General features: G+C 38.8%; 1 protein-coding gene across 1 annotated transcript in view; it reads right to left on the bottom strand.

Moving 5' to 3' along the window:
* The window catches only part of gpc3 (glypican 3), a 112,400-nt gene extending 104,014 nt beyond the window's left edge, over positions 1–8,386 (bottom strand). Inside the window, exon 1 of the mRNA XM_063875986.1 lies at positions 8,060–8,386. Coding sequence (XP_063732056.1) covers positions 8,060–8,216 — 157 coding nt within the window. The 5' untranslated portion in view covers positions 8,217–8,386. The remainder of the gene's footprint in view (positions 1–8,059) is intronic.
* Between the last annotated feature and the right edge of the window lie 6,960 nt (positions 8,387–15,346).

Genomic DNA, 15,346 nt, shown 5'->3' with positions numbered 1-15,346 from the left:
AGGTGCAGATGTAAGCCAGCGCAGGCAAAACTAAGGTGACAAGGAAAGGTAGGCTGTCTGACGTAGCTGTACATAACCAGATCAAAGAACAAACGCCCCGAAGAAATTAATTCGACTTGAAAAAATCCCAGAGAGGAGGGACACTAAAAGACTTCTCAGTTAGAATTGAGTCAACGCGCCGCAGCTGCTGCAACATCCAGGGTGACGAACTGCGGTTCTTTGCGTGACAATGCACTGGAGGATGTGTTTATAAACCATTCACAATCCTATACCATTCAAATGTCACAGCAACGCTTTAAAGAACAAAACAACTTCTAAAGTTTGTAAAGTTGATACAACTAATGTGAATTTTAGTGACACATTTACAAAAGAAGTCAAAACCCCTCTATTGGAAAAGAAAAGGTACATAGGAGTACTTTCTGTAGCTACATCTCCACCTTATTCCCAAATCAACGCTTTAAAACGATGCATGCAGACATAAATAGGGCACAAGCGAGTGATGTTTGAATACAAAGAGGAGCTCCTTCTCCTTCCCTTTTCTTTTTTCTCTCTCCCATGTGGTTGTTAAAAGCTTCGTGGAGGATGAAGGAGCTGTGTTGTGTTCAGGATCTTCTGCTTGAGAGGCGTCAGTGACAAGGGCCTGATTGATGGCGCGGTAAACAAATGTCAGGGGAGTCTGCCAGCGGTCGGGATGCGGAGGATGAAGAGAGGGGAGATTAATTTGGAGGGTGGGATCGACAATGTATAGCCTACATATATATCAGGAAAGTCTTGATAACAAGCGTGTCAAAAGACAGACGAAAAGCTTTTGTCAAGACCAAGGCTTTCTCTCAAATATGAAAAGTGTATCTCTCAATTGGTTTGAGGATTTGTCTCTGGGAGATCTTCAAACAAAAAGATCCTAGGAAACAAAGCTGTGATGGTAACAATGAAAACAGCAGGAAGTCAAACTAGCAGAAGATGTAACGGAGTGACAGTGTTGATAATGAGTAAGAACCGGGGAGTCGAACAGCTTCGGTTAACTCCCAGCTCGCTGCTGACGCCCATCAGGGTTTAAAGGTACACCGTCTTATGAGTGAAACAGGCAATAAAACTGTCACGCGCCACCTTTTGTATGCATACTGACAGGCTTAATATCTTAAATCAATGCTGACAAAGGACTCCTGACAGATAAGATCAAGCTAATTTCAGGCTGCAGGGGCGAAATTATTAAGCTGTCAATAGCACCATAGGCTAGGTAAGCGCAGAAAAGACGAGGATTTGGCAATTATCTGCGGCCTAGCAGACAGCAGATGATAAATGCGTTTCATTACAGAAGTTCCACTGCAGTGAGGAAATAAGTGAAGGATTCGACAGGAAAATGAATCCCCGTAGAGTTTCACAAATAACAAAGTGACACAGTCTAAATAAAGCCTTCTTTCTGACTGACAGATCACTTGGGAATAAGCTTCCTGCTTCTCCTCTTTGCTTTAGGCTCAGCTCTCTTCCTTCTCCTCCTTCTCCTCCTCCTTCTCCTCCTCCTCCTCCTTGTTTTTTTTTTAAGTACTAGTCATCCCTGAACAGTTTTGTTCTGAGCTTGTTTCACGTCGCAGTTTAATAGCCACCGGGCACCTCAAGCCCTTCTCTATCAGTCTGTTATTGGTTAATTAGTCGATTTTTGTGTCCTGATTGCCACTTCTATCGCACAAAATGAAGAGAGACAAGCTGCAGGGCTTGGAGCAATTTAGATGTAAATTTCCCCCCAACATACAATCTCAGTCCAAGGTGACGTCCTTAACTTATTACCTTCTTTCAATCAATACTTTGAAATGGCGGGCTAGATGATTCTACATGCAGAACTGCTGCCAGTTTCAGTGTCAAGGTCTTTGAATGCCTTTTTTTTCTTAACACATTGATGGCCCCTCGGTTTGTCATCAGACGATCCTTTGCTTCGCTCATGAAATAACATTTTCCGTGGAAAAGCCAAGGGTGAAAACTCCAGCAGGGACTCAAACAGTCCTGTGTACACACAGAGAGGAGTCCCTTCCTTTCACATCTTTAACAAGCTTGGGGACTACAAGCCATACGAAAAAGAAGGGGGGGGGGGGGGGGGGGGGGGGGGGGGGGCAGCCACAAATACACTCTCTTAGCTCCCCAGCACCAATTAGAAAGCTATCACTATGCAAGTTTAATGGTGGAGAGAGACCATGGGGGAAAAACAAGTTGTTTTAAGATATAGAATATGATAAAAGCTGTTCATTATGAGCATCAATTATACATCAACTACCAGTGTAGGGTGGAAGCATGTGGGACTCATGGCTTTCTCTCCAGGGCAAAACAAGCCAGTGTCACTTTGTAAAGACAATAAAATGAAGATTTACAACCAACCTAAGGAATAATAATATCATTAGCTACTGGGGGATTATGTTTTAAGTTTTTTAGGGGCTTTGCTGACTGCTCTACTTTTAGATCGTTTGATGAAGCAACAATTTGAAAGCGGGAAGAGTGAATGTGAAAGAGCCCAATCTCTTGTACATAACACAACGAGACTGCAAGCACAAGGGATCGCCATTAAAAAGAGACCTGTCACAATAGGAGGAAGTGAGTAAACAAGACACACATCCGGGCGTAATTGAGCAAAAAGACCGCTCGATTCAGGTCAAATGGATCCACCTAGTTGTCATGTGCTGTGTCTTTTAAACAGCTTCAGTTTGTTCTTTGTTTACCTGACCCTGCCATAGACACTGGGGGCACTGGGGATATATTCTCACCAGTTCTAGAATAGGCTATTCGTTTTTCAAAGCATGATTTGAAAAAACAACTATTTGCACAAGAACAAAACATTAAAGGGGCCCTGTTATGCTTTTTAAGGTCCTCCCTTTCCTGTAGTGTGTTATATAGGTTTTTATGCATCTAAAGCAAAGGCTTGAATTCCCAAGTGCCCTCTAGAGGGAGTGAAACTCCCACAAACCCCCCCCCCACTGACTAAAACACCTCCATTGGACTTCTGTTTTTTCGTCCGTAACATAATCTATGTAACACTTGAGCTTCTGTTGGCTAGCTCTCCAAAACATTGTACATGATAGGCTAAGGGGCGGCACATCTCTTAGCAGTTGACCATTCACAACAGAGCCAGCAAGCTAACCAATCAGAGCAGATTGGGCTCTGGTTTCAGACAGAGGGTGAGCTTTATGAACATTAAAGCATGGAAACATGTCACAGTAGAGGAACAAAATACTAATTTGAACCCTTTAAGGTAATCCTTCCAACTCTGCGATTAATTATGAATACTAAAATATATAAAAATGTCAGTGAGCAAGTGCAAGTCCAAAATGGGTATATATATATATATATATACGATGCAAATCATAAACATTGCAGGTTGTTACTTTAACACAAACTTTTTAGACCCTGCTCATAATTCCTGAGAAAGTCAACATCTCCTGCATCTATTTCTGGCTTCTAAAATCAAACAACATGAAACTGTAATTTTTTCAGCTCAGACTCCTTTGGACGACCACTGTTTTTGGTGTCTCAGTGAGTGACAGCTGTCAGCCCAGCATCCAGCAAACATGTCCTACTCTTCCATTTAGTGGGAATCAGACGCTCTTCTCATGAATCAGGTCATCTGCTTCGTCCTCCGCTTCCAAACCACCAGCGAACACTGATGGAGCTGCTTTCACACTCATGTCCCGGGGTAAGTGCCTCTCTCTCTCTCTCTCTCTCTCTTGCACATGTATTACTACACGCTGGAGCAAACTGACACCCAGCCTCCATTTCACCTTCAGACACTACAACCACCCACAGCCACAGCCACAACAAAGACATGAGTGGTACTCCTACAGCATTGTTTGTGTTTTTCAAATCTCCACTGTAGTGTTGTTTCTCACTTCTTTTAAAAATCACGCAGGCGGAAAGAAAAACTTAAGCTTTTGGTATTTTGCTGTTTTATTCCCTCTTGGCACCACATGCAGCATTATTAGCTCTGCGGACATCTCTCTGAATCAGACACCTCCCACACATGATACATCATATTATCAATACACACACACACACACACACACACACACACACACACACACACACACACACACACACACACACACACACACACACACACACACACACACACACACACACACACACACACACACACACACACACACACACACACACACACACACACACACACACACACACACACACACACACACAAGAGCAAGTGATACTTCTCTCAGTTGAATCACAGCAAGCCATCCTCAACATTTAACTTCATCAATCTTTCATCAGCCTCATGCCTCAATGAAGAACTCGTGTTATATTAGGGCCGCACAGTTACCGCATTCAATTGCACATTTTCAAGCAAGCATAAAGTTCAGAACTATTACACCAAACCCTTCACCTTATTCTGCAATATTTAATGACAGGGATGTTTTATGGATGACCACAAAATTGGACCTAAAGAATGTACTGAATGTATGAGAAGGAAGCGGCTGCATATTTCATGCTTTTGTGAAATGTAAAGCAAAAAAGCTCATTAAGAGAGGAGGAGAAGAGTTGGGATTTATGGAAATCCTACCTTAAGTATAAGCTTAGCGCCAACTCTCATATTACTTTTTAAATTTTCATGCATTGCTTAAATTTAATCTAGGATGATTTCAATGTCATCACTGGATATAAATGTCAGTTTGAAAACATGCCTGGAAAGTTTAATATGAGTCCATTTATTTTGAAATTAAAAACTACAATACTATACTTGAAAGAATGTTATGTGACTTCAGAGTTTTTCAGAATAATGCAACATTTTGCAACAGCTTCTTGCATGTGGATTTACACAGAGATCCATAACAAACGGAATATATTATCAATGAGTGAAAGCAGTAATCATTGTTGATGATGTAACGTTTCGTAATGCAACTATTTCAGCACTGAAAAACAAAAAATCTATATTGGTGTAATGCACTGGTTCCCAACATAGGGTTTGAGGCCCCCACACAGTCACAAAATAGATCTGGAAGGCTCCCAGGATAATTAACAGATTAAGAAAACAGAACCTACAAATCAAATGATGTTTGGTTAGTCAGAATTTCCTTTATTCTTAGCTTATTTTCTATTTTGTACCCATATAATGCTAAAAATATCACACGTTGATTAAACTGGAGCACTTAAAATTGAGTTGCAGTAAAACATTCGGCCTAAAATGTTGAACCGCTTATCAAGCATTATTAAATCAACATTTAAAAACATTTCTTCTCTCTGCATTCAGGCCTCATCATTCAAAAAATATTGAATCGTGAAAGGAGTTAAATATTTTACAGGATAAAATACTTGTTGTGGCAAAGCCAAGGCAACACACTCCTCACTGCCGACCTTGCTACATTTTGTTGGATGTCTTTTTTCAGTCCAAGGCTGTCTAAAGATTTTCACTGAGGGCCACATACAGAAAAACATAAGGGCTGGGCCCCTCATTAGAGGTGAGGTATATTGTCTTATAGGCTCAGTTATAAATGAGCAAAATCCATCAAATGTAGGTCAATTATACTTTATACTTGAATATGCTTGAATAAAACAAACAGCCTTCCACAGCTTTCCTTAGGGTAACATTTATTTAGTTACAAAAAGTGTTGGCAGCTCATCCCTTTCAACAGAAGCCTCAAATTGCTTATAATAAAGTGAAATATGAAGCGTTTATTTCAAGCTTGTGATGCAAATACGTTTTTTTTCTGAACTAAGATTTGTTAGAACATTTTTTCAACTTTATTTGACTGAATATATTTCATAATGAGTGGGCTTATTAACACATGAACACTGCGTCATACATATATATTTAAGAAGTACAACAAAAAACAATCACAACTCTCAGGTGTGGGCCATATTCCAATATACTTTTTGAATTACCTAAGGACAAACTCAAAATGGACAACGGGCCGCATTTGGCCCCCGGGCCGTAGTTTGGACACCCCTGCTTTAATCTGTTCCAACCTACTGCTCAATCACTTGCATTTTTTCGTCACATCCCATTACATTTTTCTACAGATGCTCTCCGAGTGGTGTCTCTTTGTGTCTTCAGAAGATCAGGAATTGATGAATATTTTGATTATTGCATATTATAACAGTAGCACATGGTGGGAATGTAAGAGAAATGTTCCTCGGATGTTAAATTATACTATACACTTGTAGGATTATGTCATTCTTCATCAACCTTTTAGGGTTTATCATCGTTATGATGCTTACTTAGGTATTGTTTAACAGCGCAGAGTTAGTATTGTGCAGTAACAAATACTTTTATGTTCATATTTTATTATCTCTGGTTTGATTTAATCATGTACTGTGGATGTGACATGTGTGTGAGACTTTCTCTTATTTCTATTTACTTTGTTTTTGTTTTTATTGTAGTTGGTCAGCAATATGGTGTTAATAATAATGTATTTTGTGTGGACCCTAAGAATAAAGTATTTACCCATAGAACACTTTGTCACACAACTTACATATGGGACATGTTAAAGGACACCTATTATGCAAAATCCAACCCTGCTATTTATACATAAATCTGTGTCCCCTTTTCATTTTCAGGAAAAAAGATTCTCTCTATTTTTGTGCTGATCCATCAAATGATTTCAAGATGCAACCTGATCACATGTGTTTAAAAGTAGCATTAGCTGTTAAAAAATATGTTCTAATCCACGTTCTACATTAATCTGGAAATCTCTTTACAGCACATGTCTGAATCCACTGCTTTATCATCAGTCACTTTGCTAAGGCACTGCACTAGCAGCTGACTTCATAAAATCCAGCAATTAATCTGCAGCAGAGTAGCTGGGGGCATCGCGGGGATGTGTAAACCAAACTACCTCTTAACAGGCCAGGATGAATTGTCCTTTGGCTGACTGCTGGATTGATTTCCACAGGAGGTAATGTTTCCTGAGCTGCCTGGTGTGCAGGACTCGGGGAAGGTGCACAGCTGAGCTGCTCTACAAATATTCCTAAATATTCCACTGGCTGATAAAATGCTTGATGGCCAAGGAGGTATAGGGTGTGTGATTAAAGATTTATGCATGGAGAGACGTAAGGGCTCAGCAGGTTGGAGCTGCATGCACCCAGAGATAAATTAATACAGGGTGGCATGACAAAATGTGCTTCAAAGTGCAGCTTTTCCTGCTGTTTGACTTGAATCAGTTGTGTGATTTATTACACTCTCCTGTGAACATTTAGCATTATTTGGTAAACATCTCTCCGGAGAATCAGGTGCACGCTGCGAATGGAAAGAAAACTGATCACCTGGAGCACTGTCCCCATGCTGACATGACACTCTTAACAACCAATTCAGCACTTGCATCTGGCTGTGATTCAGCAACATGACAGAAATCCTCATTCGCATCCTGGATCAGAAACATGCAACAGGCTCCAGCAGTGTACACACATGCTGTGTTCTGCAAAACATAATGGGGGATTCATCGATCAGACAAACACCTGAAGTAATTCACCATGAGCTCATGTTTTTAAAAAGTCAAGTCACTTTTCTTTTTCCATCGTCACTGACATTTGAGCTCCTGGGAACATAATTACCACTTTGGATAAATGCAGGTTTGGCTTCCAGGTTGTTCACACCACCAATCTATATTCTGTGACAATGTGACTGCAGCTTAAAAATACTATTAATCACCTCTAATACAGAAAAGGTGTTATTCTTCTTTCAAACTTAGCAGGAGATTTAAGCCCACACAAGAAAACACCTGCAAGAAATCTGCTTCCAATTTCCAAAATTCATTGGCTCCACTTTTAGATAAATCGATTCTGTAAGCTTGTTATTTAACAGTTGCTTATATAACTCAACCTGCTTCTTTTTTTTCTTTTTTAAATGTACAGATCAGATTGTTGAGCCAGAGGGATGGAGAGTGTGTGTGGGTTGGCTCTCTGATGAAGCCTTGAAATGTATTGCTGGAGGACTGTAATGGTGATGTGCTCTGAAACTGAATTCAATTTGAGTGATGAAATTGTAGAAAAATAGAGAAATGCTTTAGATGTGTGTGCGTAAAAGCTATGGAGCTACGGGTAAAAGCTTAAAGTTGATCATAGTTACCTGACACCGGGGTTTCTGGGACCCATTTGGAGCCCGGGTGCAGAGACTGGAACACGGTGCGCACTTCCTGGCAGCTCGGCACCTGTCCTCCGGGCAGGGGGAACAGCTGGAGGAAGGCGCACAGAAAGAGCGCACTGTGCACTGATGGAGCAGCCATGGTAGGCACTTCAAAGCGGATACAAATCAGAGAGAAAACACGAAACTTCAACACATTAAAAGTTACACTAGCATCCCGGGTTTGCACTGAAGAGAGGAGGCTGCAGCTCCAGGATCAGCATCCTCATGATTAGTTTGTGTCCGTCCGCTCAGAAATGTGCTCTGATAACTTGAGTCCCTCTTCACTCGCGCCACTGACTCTCACCTCGCTGCACAGATGAATACAAGTGCGCGCTCCCTCTCCAAAAGCGCGCGTCACACAGCGTAAACCTGCGCCTAGATTTACTCTCCCCCTCTCCAGTGTGATAGTAGTGATGCGAGCTGATACACTGGCGGTGTGTGAATGCAGGAGTGGAGATAGGAGGGGAGTGATGCTGTGCACGAGCTGTTGTCGTGTGAGATGAATGGCAGTATGTGTGATGGGATGCAATTGGGACACCGTACATGAGGCACGTAATGTGGCCAGGAGATGCACATATTTTACAATGGAAAAGGATACATACGAGTGGGATATGGTATGGAAATAAGCTTTTATTATGCAAAAACATGGGGAAAGTATACAGGAAGCATTTGGGATACCATAATTAACAGCATACGGTTATATTTAATAATTACACACATGTAATATACTATACGGATTATTATTTCACCTTCTTTTCTTGAGTGGACAGTTTTTTTTTTTTGCATCTTGAGCCAATAAAGTCGAAATGGTGCCACCTAGTGTTCAGTCTGCCAAATTTCTGTAGCTCACACTCGTTAGATGGATTTAAAAAAAAGTTCATCAGGCCAGAACATACAACTTTTTATGTTTCCCCAAATGAGTACAATCTAATACACGTGTAGCTGTTCACAACATCTGGCGGCTTGCAGATGGATACTGTGCAATTTCTTTAATTTTGTCGAGTATTGAAATTGTGAAGTCATCCACCCGAAAACAGAGAGATAAGCAGCAATGTCAAAGAAGCTTAATGTTTAGATGCCTGGAGAGCATAACACGTCAGCAACAATGCGGAGAGAAACAAACAGCAGCTGTTTTGTGCCATACAGAGTCTTTCAAGTGCTCATCAAAGCTTGGAATAAAGAAAAAGACCTCTTCTTTTGGCTGCGCATTGGAGAAACAGAGAGCTTTGCATGGATTTGCACAGCAGAAACTGGCAGCAGCTGAGAGCAAACCAACAAAACTGGCTGTAAACCCACATGAGGTCCAGGTGTAAACAGGCTGACATATGAGGGTAGGTGACCGGCAGCACCTGAAGTGCACAAACTGCAGTAGGTCAGTGAGTACTACCTGCACTGTGAGCACTTTGGGACTGCCAGGTCCACAACAGTCAAAAAGTCACTAAAAAATGTAGACACTTGCACACAAAAGCAGATATTTCTACTGGCCTTAAGGCAATGCATCATTATTGACCACTTTTCCTTTTTTTTATGACTCTGCCTCTGTCCGTCCATAATCAGTGAAGGTTTGTTTGGGTTAAAACTGCCAAAAGGCAAATAAAATTGAGTAAAATTTATAATTTTTCTCCATAAAATATATTCTTGCTGGTATTTAAGTAATGCATGGTTTTAAAACTTTTACTACTATTACTTATTAAGTATTTTTTTTGTTTTGTTTTAAGATTTACACCGTGAATCTGATCTGTCTGACCTTTAATGGTGAAGGTTTGTTTGGGTTTCGAAATGCCAGAAAAAACGCTCGAATATTATAGTAGTTTTAACTTACAGAGCTAAAAGAAATTAGTGTTATGTAAGAGTATACACACAAACCATTCCATTCCCAGAGAACAACTTGGTGTCACAGAAAAATATAGAACATAACGTTTTCACAAAAAGATCTGTATTGTATTGTTTTGTAAAAATGTATGATGAATCTGCCTTTCTATGACCATTATTAGAGAATATATATTTGGATTAAAACATGCATGATAGCAACAAGTTCAACTAAAACAAACAAGTGTTTTGTAAAAGTGTAGACACATTGAGCATTTTAGCCTGTAGATAAAGCGGTTTTCAGAGCGTGCAGACTTCCTGGAAGAGAACAAGCCCTCCAGCCAGAAGGAGCAACTAGGGCAGTAGATTCTAAAGTAATTCACTAACTACACTAGATGCACCTTAGCTGAAGGACCATAGGAAGCAGGAGGATCGATTGACATCCAACTCCTCCAGGCAAGACGAACATCCAGTCAGCACCATCTGAAAACAGAAAAAGAAAAGAATCAATGAAAAGATAGTAGTGTGGAAAAAATGTAACAGATCCTCTTCTTTGGAGCCTTCAAAATCCAGAAGTTCTTTTAAAAAAAACCAATCTGTTTTTTAAAAAGGGCACATATTTGCTATTTGCATATTTGTCTAATAACATACTTTCATTCAAATCTGCAAAATAAAAATAAAAACTATAGATGTTTGAAACGTTATATATTCAGACTGAACATGTGTGAAATAAAGTACCTGAACATTGAAGCCCATATTAGCACTTGAATATGTATTAGGGTATATTTGTTTGATTTCCAAATCTACATTAAGAAGATCTTGAAATACTATTGGAAATTATAATTCTCTTTAAATTCCATACACATGCTCTACATTACATTTTCACCAAAGAAATCACGTGTTGTTTTGTTTAGGATAGAAACACTGATTTCCTGCTTAACACACACGTGGTGGGGGGAGTTCAAACTTACAAATGCGTACTAATTAATAAAAAATAAGAGCCTAAAAAATTACAATATCGTTCAAATGTTCTCCTATGGGCTATTATCTTTAACTGGGGACTATAAAAATGAGCTTGAATGTGTTTCTAACTGTGTTCGTCTCGCTCTGTGTGCAGCTTTAACAAAGTGGCGCCAACAGCGTCTTGTGATGCCATGATGAGCGAATTAAAGAATGATCGCAATCACATGTGCGCACATTTAATCACGTGTAACGTAAACAAAGAGCAGCATATGGTAAACAGCGGATGTGAGGATTTGTAACGCTTTGCGGGTTATTAAAATAGGGTTTAATGAGCCCAATGTGCCAGCAAAATCAAACAAAGACGTGTGCAAACCAACTTTTTTAAAAGTTATTGTGACTCGTGGAAATTAAAATTACAACAAGTTTGAGCTCTTAAATTAATCTTAACATGCATTATATATCGATTAGGATTGGTGCACAATACGTAGAAATGCTGAGTAATAGTCTTTAACGAATTAGCATAAGGAGAGGTAACCAAAAACAAAACACATTTCACAACAAACGAACTTTTTCTAGAAAACAAACACTTGTGAAGCATTAAAAGCGACCACGTGCGTTCATTTGTGTTGGTAAAAAACATGAATAGCAGTATACAGTTTACCTTTGCATTGCGGTGAGGTTTTATTCTACTTCTTCCCATCCTGCAGACCACTCCAACATCTCTACGTACCTTTGTCCGCAGATGTTGCACCCTCTGCAGCCCTCTTTGCCACCCTCTTTGCACAAACAAAAAGTTCTGTCATGCATGAAATTGTGAGAGCATCTTTTTTGTTGTTTTTCTCCTCTTTGTGGGGGTGGGGAGCGAGAGAGGGGGCGCAGGCAGATCTTTGCGGATGTCGTCCTTTCAAATCCGCTCACAAACACACAGAAACACATCTTTTTTGGGCATCAAAATGTCTTCTGGCGCAGCCTCCCACGGGAATATGTTCCTGCTAAACTCCCAGTTTGGAGGCTTCTCTGCAGATAGATTTATAAAACCACCTCGCTCATTCATTCAGAGCTCTCTGCTGGTCAAAGGAACCCAGGAGGCTTGTGACCTGTAACCCCTGTAAACCCTGCCCCCACAATCCTCTGCGGTCTGCAGGAGCCCCCATCCCGCCTAATGTGCACACAAATATCACCCACTAACTTTGTTTTTTGCACAACAGTGGAGTTTGCGGAAATATCCTCACTAGCTACACCAAGTTAGATGCAGATGCTTTCCAAAGCATGCCGCCCACCCCCTCCACTGTGGGAACAGCGTTGCCTTACTTGCCTTCTTCCCCGATTGAACTTTAACCCACTTTCCCATAATGCTTTTTCCTCTGCTTCCATAGGCTCAGATGGTGCGTTTAAGGGACAGAAAACAGTTTCACAAAGATGACCTTTTTGATTAATAACATTTTAGTCACACAAATCTAAGTTTATGTAGGCGAGTCCTAGGTTTTGTGGATTTTTTATTGAGTTCTCTTTTATTGCTTTTTAATAATCAATGTTTATAATAAGATAGATGAATTCTTTATTTACCCCAAATTGTGTATTTTTTTCCAGCAGCAGTGTCAACCATTAGACGAGTTAAAAATGTTTAAAAGATACAATAAAAAACAAATGTTGTACTAAAAAAGTAACATTAGTGGTAAGTATTATAGTAAGAATTAAAATTAAAGATTAAAAATGACACTCGGATAAACAAATTCACAATAGAAAGACATTGCATAGAATATCCATACAGCTGTTGTGCAAATTGTTTTGTATACAATTTATAATAAATAAATTACATATATAAATAATACTAAATAATTTAGATAATACAGTTCTATCATTTTAAAACAAGATTGAATTGTAATTGTAATAGCCTTAAGTTAATGTAACATAAAAGTGCGACACAATTACATTAGATTTAGCCGACGCTTTTTTACAAAGCGACTCAAACGAAAATATGATTAAAACTGACATTATTTTTTACTTCTTTTACATATAATTTTTAATTGTTAATTCTGCACATTTCTTCTCCACACTAACACTTTCAAATCAGTACAGCTCTCCTCCTTAAATACAGTATATAGTATTTGTCAAATGTAAATATTGTTCATTTGTTATAATCATCATAAAATCGTTTTTTTTAAATAGCTGTTATAACAGTCCTATTGTTATTTTATTTTGCTACGTTTTCTTCTTTCTGGGTCTTTGTATGCACCACATATACCAAAGCAAATTCCTTGTACGTGCAAACCTACTTGGTAAATAAAACAGATTCTGATCTTAATGTCTTTTTGGTAAGTTTTTACAACAACCAAAAATAACAAAGAAACTGCAGCTGCTCTTTGGACTTCCACCAAGTGTGTTTGACCCCTTTAAAACGGCCGGTGATAAAGAAGGAAGGTCAATTATGGTGTTATTTTAAGCATTTTTCTTGATAATCGATATTAGTTCACAGATGTAAGATCATTTTATAACATACACTTTTATTTAAAGCTGCCTCTGGTGGAGGAATAATGGTGTTTTTTTGGTTTTAAGTGAGTTTGCGGGTGGTATAATTGACCCCCACACAGACAATAGAGCTGCAGCCCATTGAGCCGGCCTCCTGTTGGAAACCTCCTGGTAGGATGGAATGTGTCCCAGTGTTTTGAACTGGGCTTGCAACTGGGAGGAGGGGTTATTTTTAGCAATATCCATTTGCATCACTGGATAAAGAAGTTTGACAAGATGCAAGCGGTCACTGGCTGACTGAATGATCTTCTGGAGATGTACAATGTAATTCATTTAAATACATTTCCTTTCTCCTATTGTTAAATGGTTCACAGGACTAATGAATCTCATTTGGAACTCTTTCACAATATAGTTCATTAGGGAAGTATTTAGTGCCATAGATTTTTCACAAATGACAAGACTTACAGTATATGCTAAACAGTATTCTAATTCAAAGAGTATAATTGACAGAAAAACAGAAAATCCTCTATTTTTACTTCTGTTCTATTTTACTAAACTAACAAAAAGGTGTTTTAAAACCAAAACGCTATTATAATTTGTTTTTGACAATTCACACCAAACACTAAACATTTAAGATGAATTAAAACACACATTTTGACATGTAAGAAATGTTTTGAATTGAATCCCAGGCTACTGAACCCTTGAAAGACAAAGGTAAATGTAACTAATGTGAAAAGTTTCAGAGGAAACTTAAAGAGAAATAAATTCAGGGAAACTTACTAATGTGATTTTGGTGTCAAAACCTTGGTTCGTGGAGGAATCCTAAAAAGTACTAAAGAGACAAGGTAAACTTAACTAATGTGAAAGAGGAATAGTTTCAGGGAAACTTGAACGTACCATGGGATCAGGTTGAAGCAAACAGACCAGCAGTGAGACAGAAAAGGTTGGTTTTATCTTCATCTATTTTATACCTGTGGTGTTTATTTTATCATCTTTGCTTTTTAATGGCTGTTTTTAAATGCCATTTTATGATGCGTTTCTACTGCACTATATCTTAAAGCTCTTAATGTTTTTTATTTGAGTAAAGCACTTTGAATTGCCTTGTCCTGAAACGTGCTGGGTAAATAAACTTGCCTTGCCTAGTACCACACTTTAATGTTTCAGAAAACTGCAACGAGTATGTTATCACATTTCAGTATTTTTTCAATTAACTTTGTATGTTTATACAAATATTTCTATTCTATTTTAGTTGACGTTTTATTTCTTGTAACTATATTTATTTTACTTATTTATTCTTTGCTCATTGATTTCTTATGCTTATGAATACTTTATTCAATTGGACATGTCACTTTAACTTATTGTGTTTATAAATATATTTTTTAGACTTCTTGTGTTGAGATAAATATTTGCATCATATACATTATTATCTTTTATTTATTTAATACTAAAATAGAGCAACTGTCACAAAGCCATATTTCCCCAGAGATAATTAAAGTTCAGATCAAACATTGGTCGTTCCTTCTTACAAATTCTCAATATTAGTATTAAGTCATTTTCTGAATTGTAAGCCTTTATATGCCAGTTTTCGTTCAGACTACATTTAAGAGTAAAACTAAACATAGGAGGAAAAAAAACTCACCAAAATGTTTGTCCTATACATTGACACGGATAAACAGACCCAAAGATTAAAGAAGCCATAAATGTCAGTAGTCAGTCAAACGCAACCAAACACAGGTGTTTCCATTTAGCATGATTAGAGGTGTTGTCCACACACACACACACACACACACACACACACACACACACACACACACACACACACACACACACACACACACACACACACACACACACACACACACACACACACACACACACACACTAATGAGAAGAGGTCTAATCAAGCATTAATGGGAAACACCTGTGTGCAGCCGCTAAGCTGCTAGCAGTTAGCCGTCTCCACTCAACCCTTAAAGCAACACAGACGTA

This window comes from Eleginops maclovinus, chromosome 23 (assembly GCF_036324505.1).
Source record: "Eleginops maclovinus isolate JMC-PN-2008 ecotype Puerto Natales chromosome 23, JC_Emac_rtc_rv5, whole genome shotgun sequence".
Lineage (NCBI taxonomy): Eukaryota > Metazoa > Chordata > Actinopteri > Perciformes > Eleginopidae > Eleginops > Eleginops maclovinus.
The sequence above is the reverse complement of the archived record's forward strand: the minus strand, read 5'-3'. Positions and strand labels throughout refer to the sequence as shown.